The 14,466-nt window shown below is 40.4% G+C and overlaps 1 protein-coding gene across 7 annotated transcripts in view; it reads left to right on the forward strand.

The window, feature by feature from the left end:
* The window catches only part of MYZAP (myocardial zonula adherens protein), an 84,180-nt gene that overhangs the window by 44,137 nt on the left and 25,577 nt on the right, over positions 1–14,466 (forward strand). For all 7 annotated transcript variants that reach the window (XM_052807285.1, XM_052807286.1, XM_052807288.1 and 4 more), the window contains 4 exons: positions 417–542; positions 1,416–1,544; positions 6,371–6,456; positions 9,206–9,311. In XM_052807285.1, the coding sequence (XP_052663245.1) occupies positions 417–542; positions 1,416–1,544; positions 6,371–6,456; positions 9,206–9,311 (447 nt within the window). The remainder of the gene's footprint in view (positions 1–416; positions 543–1,415; positions 1,545–6,370; positions 6,457–9,205; positions 9,312–14,466) is intronic.

Consider the following 14,466-nt stretch of genomic DNA (forward strand, 5'->3'; position numbering starts at 1 on the left):
CCGAATATATTAATTTTAAGTCTGATTGTTCCCTGCTATGCTTTGCTCTGTGGTCACCCCAGTTCTTGTGCCTACACAAAGAGCAGTATGTGAAAAAGCAAGAGACAGGAGGGGAGGGTACAGCAGTGTCTTCTAGTTAACAACACACACTTAGGTCAAGCTTAAAGGAATTATTGCTTTGAGTGGTCGTGGTCATCTAGAAACAGGAGTTGAGTCTAGACCATCTCTAATCTATGTTTCTATAAAATGGGGGAAGACAAATGCTCTTGATGCAAATGAAAATCTGCTTCAGCAGTGTTAAAATTATAACAAGGTGAGCTGAAGTTCAAAGTGTTACACTTACATCATGTGAACTCCGTTTCTCCTGCTGCCAGCAGTGCTGTACTGACTGATGGGTCAACTTTCCCCTCTCATAGGTGGAATCGTCACAGGAAGCCAATGCTGAAGTCATGAGAGAGATGACAAGAAAACTGTATAGTCAGTATGAGGAAAAAATGCGAGAAGAGGAGCAGAAACATAAAGCTGAGAAAGAAATCCTCCTAGTACGTATAGCCAGTCTGTACAAGTGGTGCTTAGCTTTGGTGTCATTTCTCAGTCACTTAATACTCCAGAGTTGATATGTGTTCTTTCACTCCTGTCTCTGTGACTAGTCATGCCATAATTACTAAACTTTCCAAGCTTTGGGGGTTGTAGGGCTAAGAAAAGAATGTGTTCAAACACAGTAACAGTGATGATAATGTAGATTTCAAAATTTGAAATAGAGTAAGTTGGGTTTTTTAACTTCTGATTCTCTAAAAAAAGAGGAAAATATAACGTCTAATTTTAGTGATAGTTTAAGAAGGGGAGGGGGAACAACTTAATTGGATGCTACTGGAGCAAGAACTCTTCCTGTCCCCTGGTTTCTCTCCACTCCCAAGTAAAATGTTTCTATGAGCAGTTAGTCATTGCATTTTTCTAACCGATAAAGATGGGTAATGACTGAGATTGAAGGTAGATTCCCCAGTCTCTTTCTATTCATACTGTTTTATATGTGAGGAAAGTACAAAGCTGAACGTAGCATTGTGAACAGCAAAGTTTGCCATCTTCTGCAACAGCGTGTTTTTCTTATGCTGTTACTTCACGGCATCCTCAGAAGAGGAAAAAAAAATCTAAGAAACGGGTAAAAATTTTTCTCAGATTTTCATAATGATGCTTTACAAACACCTACGCACTTTGAAGTGCCCCACATCTTTTGTTTTATACAATTCACATTTAGGGTCACAGGTCCTCCAGGCTTCTGGGCAGGTGTAGTGAAAAGCTTTGAGCTCTGCTTAAAAGCTATTTAGGCCTGGCTGTATGGCCTAAAAAAAAAAAAAAAAAAAAATCCTCATCAATATATTGGATGTCAACGTGACTGTAGGTGTTCTTATTTGAAGGAGGAAACGAATCGGCTTCTGAAGGCTATTGAAGAGGCAAATAAGAAGATGCAGATTACAGAAACAAGCATACAGGAAAAAGACCAGAGAATTGGTGAGCTGGACCGTCTGATTGAACGCATGGAAGAGGTATGAGACTTAGTTGATTGCCAGCTTTAAAGGAAATGCAGAAGTGCATGGAGGAAATTTTTTTTCTTTTTAAATTTAATTTTTTGTTCTTTTGTCTTCTGCTCAGTACCCTGTTCAGTAACATACCATTGCTGTTCGCATCTTACTTATGTATCCATTTAAGTAAATGGACCTGGACTACTGTAGAGATGCTGTGATTAAGCAGTTCTTCTGTCTTGCTAGTGGTCTTTACAGTCAGGACTGCCTAAGGTGTCAAAATTTATTTAGTAAATTAACCATTATTTTAAAGAAAGAGTTAAAAAAGACCAGTCAGTCTTCCTTCAGTGTGCAAGGTCTCCTAAACCTAATGAAGTAGTAATCATAAATGATCCAAAGTCTCTTAGAAATGCTGTTGGTGGGTCCATGGAGTGCATGGACCTCTGCCTGGGGATGGATAAGGAGCTGACTGAGAACTTATGGGTCAGGATTAAAGGGAGGGCAGGGACAGGTGACATTATAGTGGGGGTCTGCTACAGGCCACCCGACCAGGAAGACTGAGCAGATGAGACCCTCTATAGACAGATAGGAGCTAGGAGCAGCCTTACGTTCAAAAGCCCTGGTCCTCAAGGGGGGTTTCAACCACCACAATATCTGTTGGAGGGACAACACAGCGGGGCATAAGCCTGGAGGTTCCTGGAATGTGCTGATGACAACTTTCTTCTCCAAGTGACAGAGGAGCCAATGAGGGGAGGTGCTATGCTGGACCTTGTTCTCACTGACAAGGAGGAGCTGGTGGGGAATATGAAGCTCAAGGGCAGCCTTGGCTGCACTGACCATGAAATGGTGGAGTTCAAGATCCTTAGGGCAGCGAGGAGGGTGCACAGCAAGCTCAATACCCTGGACTTCATGAGAGTGAACTTTGGCCTCTTCAAAGATCTGCTTGGTAGAGTACCATGGGATAAAGCCCTGGAGGGGAGAGGGGCCCAAGAAAGCCCAAGAAAATTCAAGGATCACCTGCTCCAAGGTCAGGAGCGATGAATCCCAACAAAGAGGAAGTCAGACAAAAATGCCAGGAGGCCTGCATGGATGAACCAGGAGCTCCTGGAAAAACTAAACACAAAAAGGAAGCCTACAGAGGGTGGAAGCAAGGACAGGTAGTCTGGGAAGAATACAGAGAAATTGTCTAGACACCCAGGGATCAGGTTAGGAAAGCTAAAGCCCTGCTAGAATTAAATCTGGCCAGGAATGTCAAGGGCAACATGAAAAGCTTCTATAGGTACGTCTGTGATAAAAGGAAGACTAGAGAAAATATGGCCCTCTCCAGAAGGAAAAAGGAGACCTGGTTACCCGGGACATGGACAAGGCTGAGGTGATCAATGACTTTTTTGCCTCAGTCTTCAGTGGTGAGTGCTCCAGCCACACTGCCCAAGTCACAGAAGGCAAAGGCAGGGACTGGGAGAACTAAGAACCACCCACTGTAGGAGAAGATCAGGTTTGAGACCATCTAAGGAACCTGAAGGTGCACAAGTCCATGGGACCTGATGAGGTGCATCCATGGGTCCTGAGGGAACTGGCAGATGAAGTGGCTAAGCCACTACCCATCATATTTGAGAAGTGGCAGTCCAAGGAAGTTCCCACTGACTGGAAAAGGGGAAACTTAACCCCATTTTTAAAAAGGGAAAAAAGGAAGACCCAGGGAACTACAGGCTCACCTCTGTGCCCAGCAAGATCATGGAGCAGATCCTCCTGGAAACTATGCTAGGGCACATGGAAAATAAGGAGGTGATTGGTGACAGCCAACATGGCTTCACAAAGGGCAAATCCTGCCTGACAAATTCTGTAGCCTTCTATGATGGGGTTACAGCAATGGTGGATAAGGGAAGAACAACTGACATCATCTACCTGGGCTTGTGCAAAGCATTTGACACTGTCCCACACGACATCCTTGTCTCTTAATTGGAGAGACATGGATTTGACGGATGGACCACTCAGTGGATAAGGAATTGGCTGGATGGTCACACTCAAAAGAGTTGCAGTCAACAGCTCGATGTCTGAGTGGAGACCAGTGACGGCTGGCATTCCTCAGTGGTCAGTAATGGGACTGGTGCTGTTTAATGTCTTTGTCGGGGACATGGACGGTGGGATTGAGCGCACCCTCACCAAGTTTGCCAAGGACGCCAAGCTGTGTGGTGCGGTCGACACGCTGGAGTGGAGGGATGCTGTCCAGAGGGACCTTGACAGACTTGAGAGGTGGGCCTGTGCAAACCTCATGGAGTTCAACAAGGCCAAGTGCAAGGTCCTGCACATGGGTCGGGGCAATCCCAAGCACAAATACAGGCTGGGTGATGAGTGGGTTGAGAGCAGCCCTAAGGAGGACTTGGGGGTTTAGCGGATGAAAAACTGAATATGAGCCAGCAATGTGTGCTCCTAGCCCAGAAAGCCAGTCGCATCCTGGGCTGCATCAAAAGAAGCATGACCAGCAGGTCGAGGGAGGTGATTCTCCCCCTCTACTCCACCCTCGTGAGACTCCACCTGGAGTACTGCATTCAGCTCTGGGGCCCCCAACGTACAAAAGACATGGACCTGCTCGAGCAGGTCCAAAGGAGCGCCATGAAGATGATCGGGGGCTGGAGCACCACTCCTATGAAGACAGGCTGAGAGAGTTGGGGTTATTCAGCCTGGAGAAGAGAAGGCTCTGGGGACACCTTATAGCAGCCTCCCAGTACCTAAAGGGTGCCTGTAGGAAAGCTGGAGAGGAACTTTTTACAAGGGCATGTAGTGATAGGACAAGGAGTAATGGCTTTAAACTGAAAGAGGGTAGATTTAGATACAAGGAAGAGATTCTTCACTGTGAGGGCAGTGAGACACTGGAACAGGTTGCCCAGAGAGGCTGTGGATGCCCCATGCCTGGCAGTGTTCAAGGCCAGGTTGGATGGGGCTTTGAGCAACCTGGTCTAGTGGAAGGTGTCCCTGCCTGTGGCAGGGGGGTTGGAACTGGGTGATCTTTAAGGTCCCTTCCAACCCAAACCATTCGATGATTCTATGGTTGATTAAAATGCATTTTAGTTAGGAATAGACCTTACTATTTAGCTATTTATAGTCCTGATTGGAATTGTATGTCCAAATTTCTCCACATGTGGATGAAATGCTAAACTGAAAGCTTCAGACTAAAATGTTTTGAGGGTTTTTTGTGGGTATGTAGCAGCCACTTAATCTTCCGTGCAGATATCTATCTTATTTAGATTATGGCTCAGAATATTTTGAGGAGAGAAGAAAAAAATCATTTTTACTGCCTTTTAATCCAAAACTTAAGTTTTTCCTTTCCTGCTAGCATTAAAAAACTTTTAATTATTCCTCTCCCTGGCGAAATATGCCCTACCAAACTGTAATTGAGAGCAGGTTTTTGACAATTTGCTTTTAAAGCTCTGAAAGCAGAAATGCTGAGAGACATTTCCCTCTTGTAACACTGGCAGCACTACTGTAAAACTAGTTGTAGCAGTTTTTGCATTGCTTCTTTTTATTTCCTGCTTTTTCTTCTTCTCTTTTATGGACTTTGCTCTAGTCCATAAAACTTAGACTAGTAGTCAGATGATTATTATTTTAATGTATTGTTAAGCCTAAGTGTATCACAGTACCCTCCTTGCATGGTACACTGCATCTGAATCTCATTTGTTGAACCTTTTCAGGTATCTGAAAAAGCTTTGTATCTTCTGTCTCAAACAGTTACGGTGAAATTTCCTCTTTGTTTCGCGGTATCATTCACCTAGCTGAGAATGAATGTTATTGTTTAGTCCTTAGACTGAATAGTGTATAGTATAAGAGCAGCCCTTCCAAAAGACTCTGATGCTCTTGGATGTACTTTGGCATTTCTTATCTCATTCAGTAGTAGGCATCTCATTACCTTTAAAGATCTGTGCCTTGCTATCTAAAATACAGAAGCAGAGAGCATTCTAGTAAGTAGAGAGAATATGATCTTCTGTTTTTACAAGTGAAGTGTTTATTCACCACCTTTAGTTTAGTATAGTAAATATTTGTTACTGAGAAATAGATTCTTATAAGCCAGTCTTGTTAGTTTGACTGGTTAGTCTAATGTGCATTTGTATTGAGCCCCTTTTGTTTAATGCTTGCAAATCTATTAGTAGAATTAGCGATTACACTGCGAAACCATTCAGCTTAATATTCCCCTTTAGTAGCTCCGTTAACTTCATCTGGGCTTCAGCCTACAACTTGTAAGTATTATGCAGTGAATAAAGGATTGCGATATAGTTCTTAAGTACAGATGAGTTTCTTCACATTGATTATTTAATTTGCTCTTATCTGGCTGATACTTGCAGAGTAAACCTGAATGCCTCTTAAATTCCCATTAAAGTGGATAGCATACTCCTCTGTTAATTCGTGTTGACTCAGTTCCGAAGTTGATACAGATCTTCACGAGTACTGTGCTGGTGGACACCTAAAAAATAAATGGAATATTTTGGGGAGGAAAATTGAGCAATACCTTTTATCTCAGCCTTGGATTGAGAGATCTTTTTGGAGGGATAACATGGAAAATTTGACATTTATGTAAAGATTGTGATGACTCATCTTTTTATTAAAAAAATTCAAGTACAACTGTACATCTTCGAATAGGAAATTGAAAACTCTGGTCTTTTTTTCCATGCATAGCTAGGAATTTGATTTTATTATTATGCATTCTGTGCTCCTTGGCTACAGGAAATGCATTAATTTTGTTTAATCAGTTTCTGTTTTAATTTCACAAATGATCTTTGGAATTGCAATGAAATATGCTTTGTGAAGCCTTTACATTTTGACATACAGAGAACTGAAGGATAACGTTTCTTGTTTAGGAACGTCACCAGCTGCAAAAACAACTTGAACTAAATGAAATACAAATGTCTGGAGCAAAATCTGAAAACAACTGTGACAGTGAAAGGTGAGATATGTCTTGTCTGTGGAAATTCTAATATTGCTAGGAAACTTTAGGGGTGGATTGGTTTGTTTGGTTGGTTTTGAAGACATCTGAATTTTATTTTTTCTAACTTTAAAACTGCAGTCTGGTAGGGATTGTCCATCTGTATATAAGTTTATTTACATACAAAATATCAAGAGGATTAATTTTTGCAACAAAAACCACTTTCGTGCATCTTTCTTGAAAAGTTGTTAGCAAATATGCAGAGTACATTTTAGGTGGAACAAGTTGTGATGTATTTGTGGATTGCATTTTTCTTAAATCTGCATTCCCAAATTCAGCACAGTATGATTCTCACTATGAATACTTTGATTATCTCCTTCTAGAGAGAACTGCTCAACACAGTTCTAAAAGAAAAGACAGTCTGTATCCTGTATTAAGCTGAGAGACATCCCCTTTGAAAAGAACTCTTGAAGAGAGCAAGAGTTTTTCATATAACTGCCAGAGGCCTCTTTTCTTGTATAAAAGAGGGAAAGCATGGGAATATATTTGAGGCTTGGAGGTGCAGGTCTACACATGTGGTACACATTAACATATGCACATGAACAAAATGAAGGTGTGGAAGAAATTTGTCATGTAGCATCACAGTGCAGAAATAAGCTATGAAGTTATTTGGGGAAAGTGAGGGTCATGTTTTTGGCAGTGAGACCTCTGTGAATGGTTGTCCTCAAAAGCATGAGGCTTGGAAGAAAGATCTAGTGGTGTGGTGGCACCTGGATGTGCTGTTTCTGCCCACAGGTGGCATGTGCATCCATTACTACTTCTTTGAGACTGACAGAGCACCATGACCAGGCAGAAGAAAGCTTCAAGCAAAGCCAGAGACAAAGTTTGAAGAGAAGTCTATCCAGCAGTGAAATAGTGTAACTGCCATTGGAGTGAAAATTGCATCTGCCACTCAAAGGTTTATATGACACTACTTGAGTGGGTAAAGATGATTTATAAGCAGAGACTGAAAAATTGTACTTGATTACTACTTATATTTCTGTGGCACCCAGAAATTCAGTTTTAAGGTTTTGGTATCCCACTGTTCTTTAGGAAGCTTAATCATAAAGGGAGGTCCCTGCCGAGAGCTTCTCATTGCCTAGTTGTATTGATCTGAGACCAGCTTATCCAGTTTCAGGGTAATAACAGCTTTTCACAACAGCCTGTTAAAATAATAATTTGAAGTGAATCGATGCCACATACAACATAGAATATGGAGATGAAAGATAATTGCTTTCTTCCTTTAGCTTTGGATAACAGACACTCTTCTCAGTTCAGTGAATCCTGCCCTGTCCACTCAGCATGAAAAGTTATGCTGCAGTAAAAAGGGTAAAGGCAATATTCAGACAGGAGTTTGTGCAATGCAAGCAAGCACACAGCTGTAATCTATACAATACAAGCAATGAATCTGTGTTCAGATGTTCTTAAGTTTTCTTTACCTGTCTGTACCCAACCAGACACTTGAGCTCCACCTGAGGAAGGACCTCTGTTCCATTGCTATCAGTGCTTAAAATTCTGAATCTTTCAATGAGAGACCACATATGTGTTACAATCGCAGTCAAAATGTAAATTGTGGGTTTGTGAGATCATAATATGCAGGACTGAGAAACCTGCAGCAATGCCTTGATTTTTTGAGTCCTTGTCAAAGTGCTGCGGTTACAGTTCTGTAGAGTACTACACTGCTAGAGACTCTTTCTGGCGGGGAAACAGCATACAATTCAGTCAGTCATTGGAATCATGTCATACAGTTTGCCATCTGCTGCTTTGCCTTAGAATGGTTGTTCTGTTTGCAACTTCAACAGTTTCTTCTGCTGTGCACAGACCAAGATGAAAAGAGCCTTTTTGGTTTTGATTCCCTTCCTCTACTTCTCAAATTCTGTCCAGTCCTGAACCTAGGAGTACAGAAGTTTATTTTGTAAGCAAGCAATTGCTTGCTTTGAAGAATTTCAAGAATTGTACCTTCAGATAAAAATGGAGGCTCCCACGGCCAACATGCCAAAAACTTATTAAAAAGCTTCCCTCCTGTTTCTTTGCATATTCTAAAACTACTTTTCTGGCAAGCTGTCAAACCAACTTGTGGCAGGAGTTCTGTGGTTGTTCAATTTCTGTGTTAGATTCTGCATTTCTTTAAATCTGCTTATCTAAAGAGTCGTACATACAAACTTAAAACATCCAGAACAATTCCTGCTGACTGTTGATGAGTTAATACTACTCCAGTTAGCATTCTGTTGCTGTTGGCAACTATGCCAAATCCTTGACTCAAGGCTTTCCTGTAGTAGGAGAGCTTTTAAAAGGATGTCAGCAGATGTGCTTCCTGGCTTTTATTTAGTATATATTTCCAAAAAGTTTGCAGGTGGTAATAAGTCAAGATAAATGTGTCTTTCTGGTGATAAAGTTCTAGTTGTCTAAATGCCTTTCACTTCAAGGAAAAACAGACATCTTAAGGAGATGAGCGTTGTCACATTGTTTAACTGTCAGCACTTCAGGCTCTGAGTAAGCATGCCAGTATGCAAGAGAAAGGTGAGTTGACTTGGGTGGAGACAACCACTTTGTCTAAAAGACTACCATGAAAATATACTTTGGACAAATTGACATCTGTCAGTGGAATTTGACTTGCCTACCTCTTGACCTAGTCTTCCCGATTTATGGTGGGATTGTGTGGGTTGTTCTTGTTTTGCTTGTACTGCATAGCTCCCCACTTAGATGCTTAAATTCTTCCATGTTTTGCTAGGTCACAGCATTTGGAGGAGGTAGCAGCTAGTCTAAGAGAGCGAATCAAACATCTGGATGATATGGTCCACTGCCAACAGAAGAAAGTCAAGCACATGGTTGAGGAGGTGAGATCTAGTAAAACAATTCTGAGTCTTTTGGGAACACTGATTCTTTTAGTACATAATCGAAAGAGAGCTCTGTTCTGTGTGCAGTTTCCTTATGCCACTTTAGTTACAAACACAATGGAAGCATCTGGAGCTATTGAAGCAGAAAGACTAGGTGAAAGCAGTTTAATCCAGTGGCTGTGGGTTATATACTGTGATCTTTAGGCTGACACTAATTCTGGAACTCCTCATGGTAGTCGAGGAAATACAACATACAATGTGCAACTTAATTTGAAGCATTCAGAGGGTAACTGCAGAAACAGCGCAGACTAGTCATTAAGGGTCTCCTTACTGTACAGAAGTGGAAGGCAAAAACTGCCCCCCCCCCCTTTTTTTTTTTCTTTTTTAATGTGGTTCATCACAGAAGAAGGCAGGCAAACACAGTTTTTCACCATTCATCTTTTTTACCCTGGTCTTGGGGCATCACCTTAGCTGATATAATTTCCTGTAAAAAGTGGCTTTCTGCTGGAAAGCTGCTTTAGGTTACAGGCTACCTACATGCCAAGAAACTGTTTAGCAGTCAGAAGGCTGTGATTGCAAACATTTCTGTTTCTCCAAGTGGATGAAAGAATGACATGGGAAATAGGTAAATTAAGTTTAAATTGGAGCTTTACAAAGCAGACTGACAGCACTTTTACACTAAGCCTTTCTATTGCACAGAGGATAGGCATTCATGAAATATCTTTTATTTGTATTTGGACATCACACATTCACAAAATCAAACGTTTGTAAACTATTCTAACCTAAGGCATTCTTTCTGCATTCACAATGTGCTTTTACAGGATTTCTGGTTAGACATGGGATTTTTCCATTTTTTATCAAGGTGGTATTTATATATCTCTCTCTCTCCTATATATGTATCTATATATATCCTATACTTATATATATATATTTACCTACATCTGTTTTGTTTTATAAGATTCTGATGTAGTCCTGCTGTATGATCAGATGTGTGATAGTAAGTGTCTTTTACACAGAGGGATGCAAAAGTATCTCTTTGCATTAAAGTTCTTCTGTCATATCAGTATAGAAGACTGGTATGAAGTCTTGAGGTTTTGTTTGTAGTTCAGCTTGCCATTTTCACTATTTTCAAGCATCACAGCAGGTGGTCTAAAACCGAGCTAACAATCTTTATACCATGGTATTAAGGAAAACTTCTCCAATCTAATAATCCAGTCCATCTAATTAATGGATTATGGGAACAATTCTTTAATCTGTTTTGTATCTCTCTAAGGCAACCGTCATACTATGAGCTTTTTTTTGTTCTAACCAAAAGTTCTAAAGGACTTGTCACTTTGTGATACATGTGGCAACCCAGATGATTCTAGTAATATGTAAGAGGATGGTGGGCTAAACTTTGTCCTTTATTACTAAATTTATTTTAAACTGCTCAGCGTAACCTGACCTCTAGTGGGCTGCATTGGTATAACAAATACTATCAGTTCCATGGGGTATTTTGGCAAAAACATGTATAAAGCTTGGGTTAATGATTATTATTTCATAAATATTAGGTTTAATGAGTAAATTTAGCTTGCTGAGTCCTTGTAATGTATCTGTGCTGGTGCCTTCATATACACAGAAAGCCCTTCTAGATCTTTTGGTTATCCTGTTTAACAAGTAGAATGTTAGGTGACCAACTCACTACTTAGCTGTCAAAAATGTCTACTTTTTATTGATGTCTGACTACCTGCTTTTCAAAATCAATTAAATCTCTGTACAAATTCTTGATTGCCATGTAGCCATAGGGAATATGTTTTTGCTCTCTCGTTTGGTCCCTGTGTGTCTTAGTTCTTCTTTTAATTCAGTTTCCTTGAGAACTGCATGAACACCTGTAGCTACATCTGTATTTTCATTAGTGAGCTAACTAAAGACTCCTGTAACAGAGGTTTGATCAGGTCAGATGGTACCAAATACATTAGGCACTTAATGCTTTTTTAATTTTATGCTATCTGTGGTTTATGTTTGTACTGTGTTTGAGGAAGTATCTATGATATAGTTGGCATGCACTATTTTAAACTGGATTCTTTTAATTAAAGGCCTAAAAATAGCAGCTTTAATAGTACAGAGAAGAGTAGCTGTCCACCATGGGGGAAGATAAAAAGCATTGCAGATGTGTATGCCCTGAGCTATCCACACATGTGGTAGTTTGCATGATTTTGTGCTCTTCTCTACGTAAATATTAGAAAAGTATTTTTAGGCTCACTTTAAACAACACTTACCAGCTATGCCAGAAGCTGAAAAATCAGCAACAAAAATACTCCTTAAAAGGTAGGCTGTTGAAAAGGAATGCTATCCGAAGAGTCTGTTCTTGAGTTAAGTTAAAAACTAGTGAGCAGCAGTACTAAACTTACTTTCTAGAGTAAATAGGGAAGATTTTGTAATTGTGCTACTATTTAAGTCCCAGAAAATGTGTTCATTGCATATTTGAATGCAAGTCCTCACTACATTAAATTTAACCGAATGCAGACTGTAACAGCTAGGGATATCTAGAAAAGTGTTATGAAAACCTGCCGTGTTACTCGTTATTGCAATACTTTCATGGCTGGTATCTGTAAAGTAACATTCCATCTTAGGGTTTATGAGGGTATTATAATGATCAATAACTTGCATTTAAATAATATAATTGAGAAAGACAGAATGAACAAAGCAGCTAGAAAGCCTGCTTTCTGAAATGCTTAGCTTCTCTGTTGCATGAGAATAGACTGAGAACAGGCCAACCTGGGAAACTGAGAAGTGGAAAGAAAGTAAATAGTCAAAATTATGAACAGTGCTTTTGTTAGAAGCTGAAACAAAGATACTGTATGAACTAGGTGAGAATGATGGCTAAGCCTATACTTGCTTGACTACAGGATGAACTTTATTTAGTCTTAATCTTGGTATATTCGGACACAGATCTGAAGTATAAATGAGGGGTTTATTCTTTCAGTGTAAACCACAACGGGTTTCATCTCCAATTTAGACAAAGTGCAGCTACAGAAATGAACATCATTTCAAAGGGGTGTTGAACAAACAAGATATGCTGCTTAAAACTCATATGGAGAACTGTCAAAATCGAACAAGTACTGAATGATGAATCTGCTGGCTGAAAAATCACAAAATAGATTGCTCTTCAGGCCTTTTTAGGGAAAAATAGTGAATCATTTGCAAGTGACAGATGCAGGGCATTCTGTAAAAGAACAGCAAGCAGTCAGGAGGAAGTGAAAGAGAAGCTTTATAGTGGAGTTTTGTAATGCAGTAGGTAGCTCTAACACCTCCAGTGCTGTTTTGATGGCATTTAAAAATGTGTTAGGAGGCTGTGGTCAGTCCTAATCTAGGCATGCATGAAAGGGGATGCTGGCAGAGAAGGACCAAATGTAAGAGGCCGTGGAGAAAAAGAGTATTAAAGCCTTCGTTTTCATAGGACCCACCTTGTTGGTACTGAACGCAGTAGATACGTGACCTGTGGAATTTAGGCCCGGCAGAGGACAATCACAGTTCAGTGTGTTTATACTCCTTAGCGAAGAAGCCATTTGCTTCTATTTTTTTTTTTTTTCTCTGAAAATAAATCCTTCCATCTCAGGCATTAATAGAACCTTTTTCAACTTGACCTAGTCAGACCAGTCACAAATTAAATAGGAGCATGGAAAACAACTTTCAGAAGAAAATAAATGGAAGAAATAAAATGGGCGTTTGCTGGAGTCGGTGACCTTCAACATCTCTGTGTGCTAGATCACACACACACACACACATTTTTCAGCCTTGTAGGGATTCTCTGCTGTGATAGCTAAGATTTCAGCTCATTAGAGCACCAGCTGATCAGAAAGTTATCCTGCATAGTCTTAAAGCTTCATGTTCTCGTTAGAGAGAGATTGCAGCTTATTTAAGGCTGACAGATTTATCCCTGTGTTGAACTTGTTTGTTAAATAAACCTATTTATTCCCAGCTTAGTGCAGTACGTTTTACATGAAGTGCTGGCAGTTGAAAGAGCAGGACCTGCATTTGGCAGGTGTGTAGAAACCTGGCCCTTTTCTCATACTATTTGTACATAGCAGGCTTTCAAAAAAAGAGTGAGAAGAGACAGGTGGCCAGAGTGGGTCACCTAGAGCTCAGTGGCGAAGTCAGTGAACATTAGTAATGGTAGACTTGACTAGCTTTTTTGTTTATTTGTTTTTAGCCCTTGCCTTTGTAGCCATCTTAAAGTACGGCTGGGCAGCGAGAGACTTTCAAAGACAATCCAGGAAAAAGCCAGTTTGATCAGAGGAAGAATTTGCAGGGAGACTCACAGCATGAAAGGTAGAAGCATGCAAACTTCAGGGCCTTCCACTAAGGAGTTTCCAATGCAGAGACCGAATTGGGCAGCCAGATGCAGGCACAGGGGCACTATGGGAGGGCATGGGAAGCTGCTACCACATTGTTTCTTTCAGGGTTGAAATTGCTGTAGTTCTGCGAGAGGGGTGAAAGCTTGTCTTTTAAGTTATCTATTCGATATGGTCAATCAGTTTATCCTGTCTGTGCCAGTGTAGGAGATGGGAGAGAGTTTAGTGTAAGATAAAGCTAAAAGTCTTCAAATGAAATACAAAACATTGATTTTTAAATCAGCAGCGGCAGTATTTCCTGGCTTGATCTCAATTTAAAACCTGGAGAGATTTAAGAGAGTTTGACTTTTGAGATTTGTGCAGTTGACATTGAAATGGATTGCAGTTTCATGGCACAATAAGTTTATTTTATATGTAATACTGTTTCATTGTTGAGAAGCAGGAGAGGGAAGGAAATAAGCATTTATGTTTTGTAAGCAAGGCGAGTGGGTTCATGCAGATATAGGGAGTTGTTCTGAAGAGGAGTGAGATGAGAAAAGGATATTTTATTCCATGCCAAGAAATTATCTACAGAACTCACATTTCACATGAAATTCCCCTAACTACTGAATTGAACTGTCTCTAGGTCATGGCCCATGAGCTGTTCTCCAGCTTTAGTCTCAGATTCGTTGGATAATAAATGGTGACCAAACACCAGGGAGAAGCTGTATCCTCTTCTGTTGTGGAAGATACTTGCATGAAAGGACAAAGTGCTAATGAGCAAATGATATCCCAAATACAGAAGATACTTTGTATTGCACAAATGGGGAATAAAGAAGAAA

The sequence above is a fragment of the Harpia harpyja genome, chromosome 14 (genome assembly GCF_026419915.1).
Source record: "Harpia harpyja isolate bHarHar1 chromosome 14, bHarHar1 primary haplotype, whole genome shotgun sequence".
Taxonomy (NCBI): domain Eukaryota; kingdom Metazoa; phylum Chordata; class Aves; order Accipitriformes; family Accipitridae; genus Harpia; species Harpia harpyja.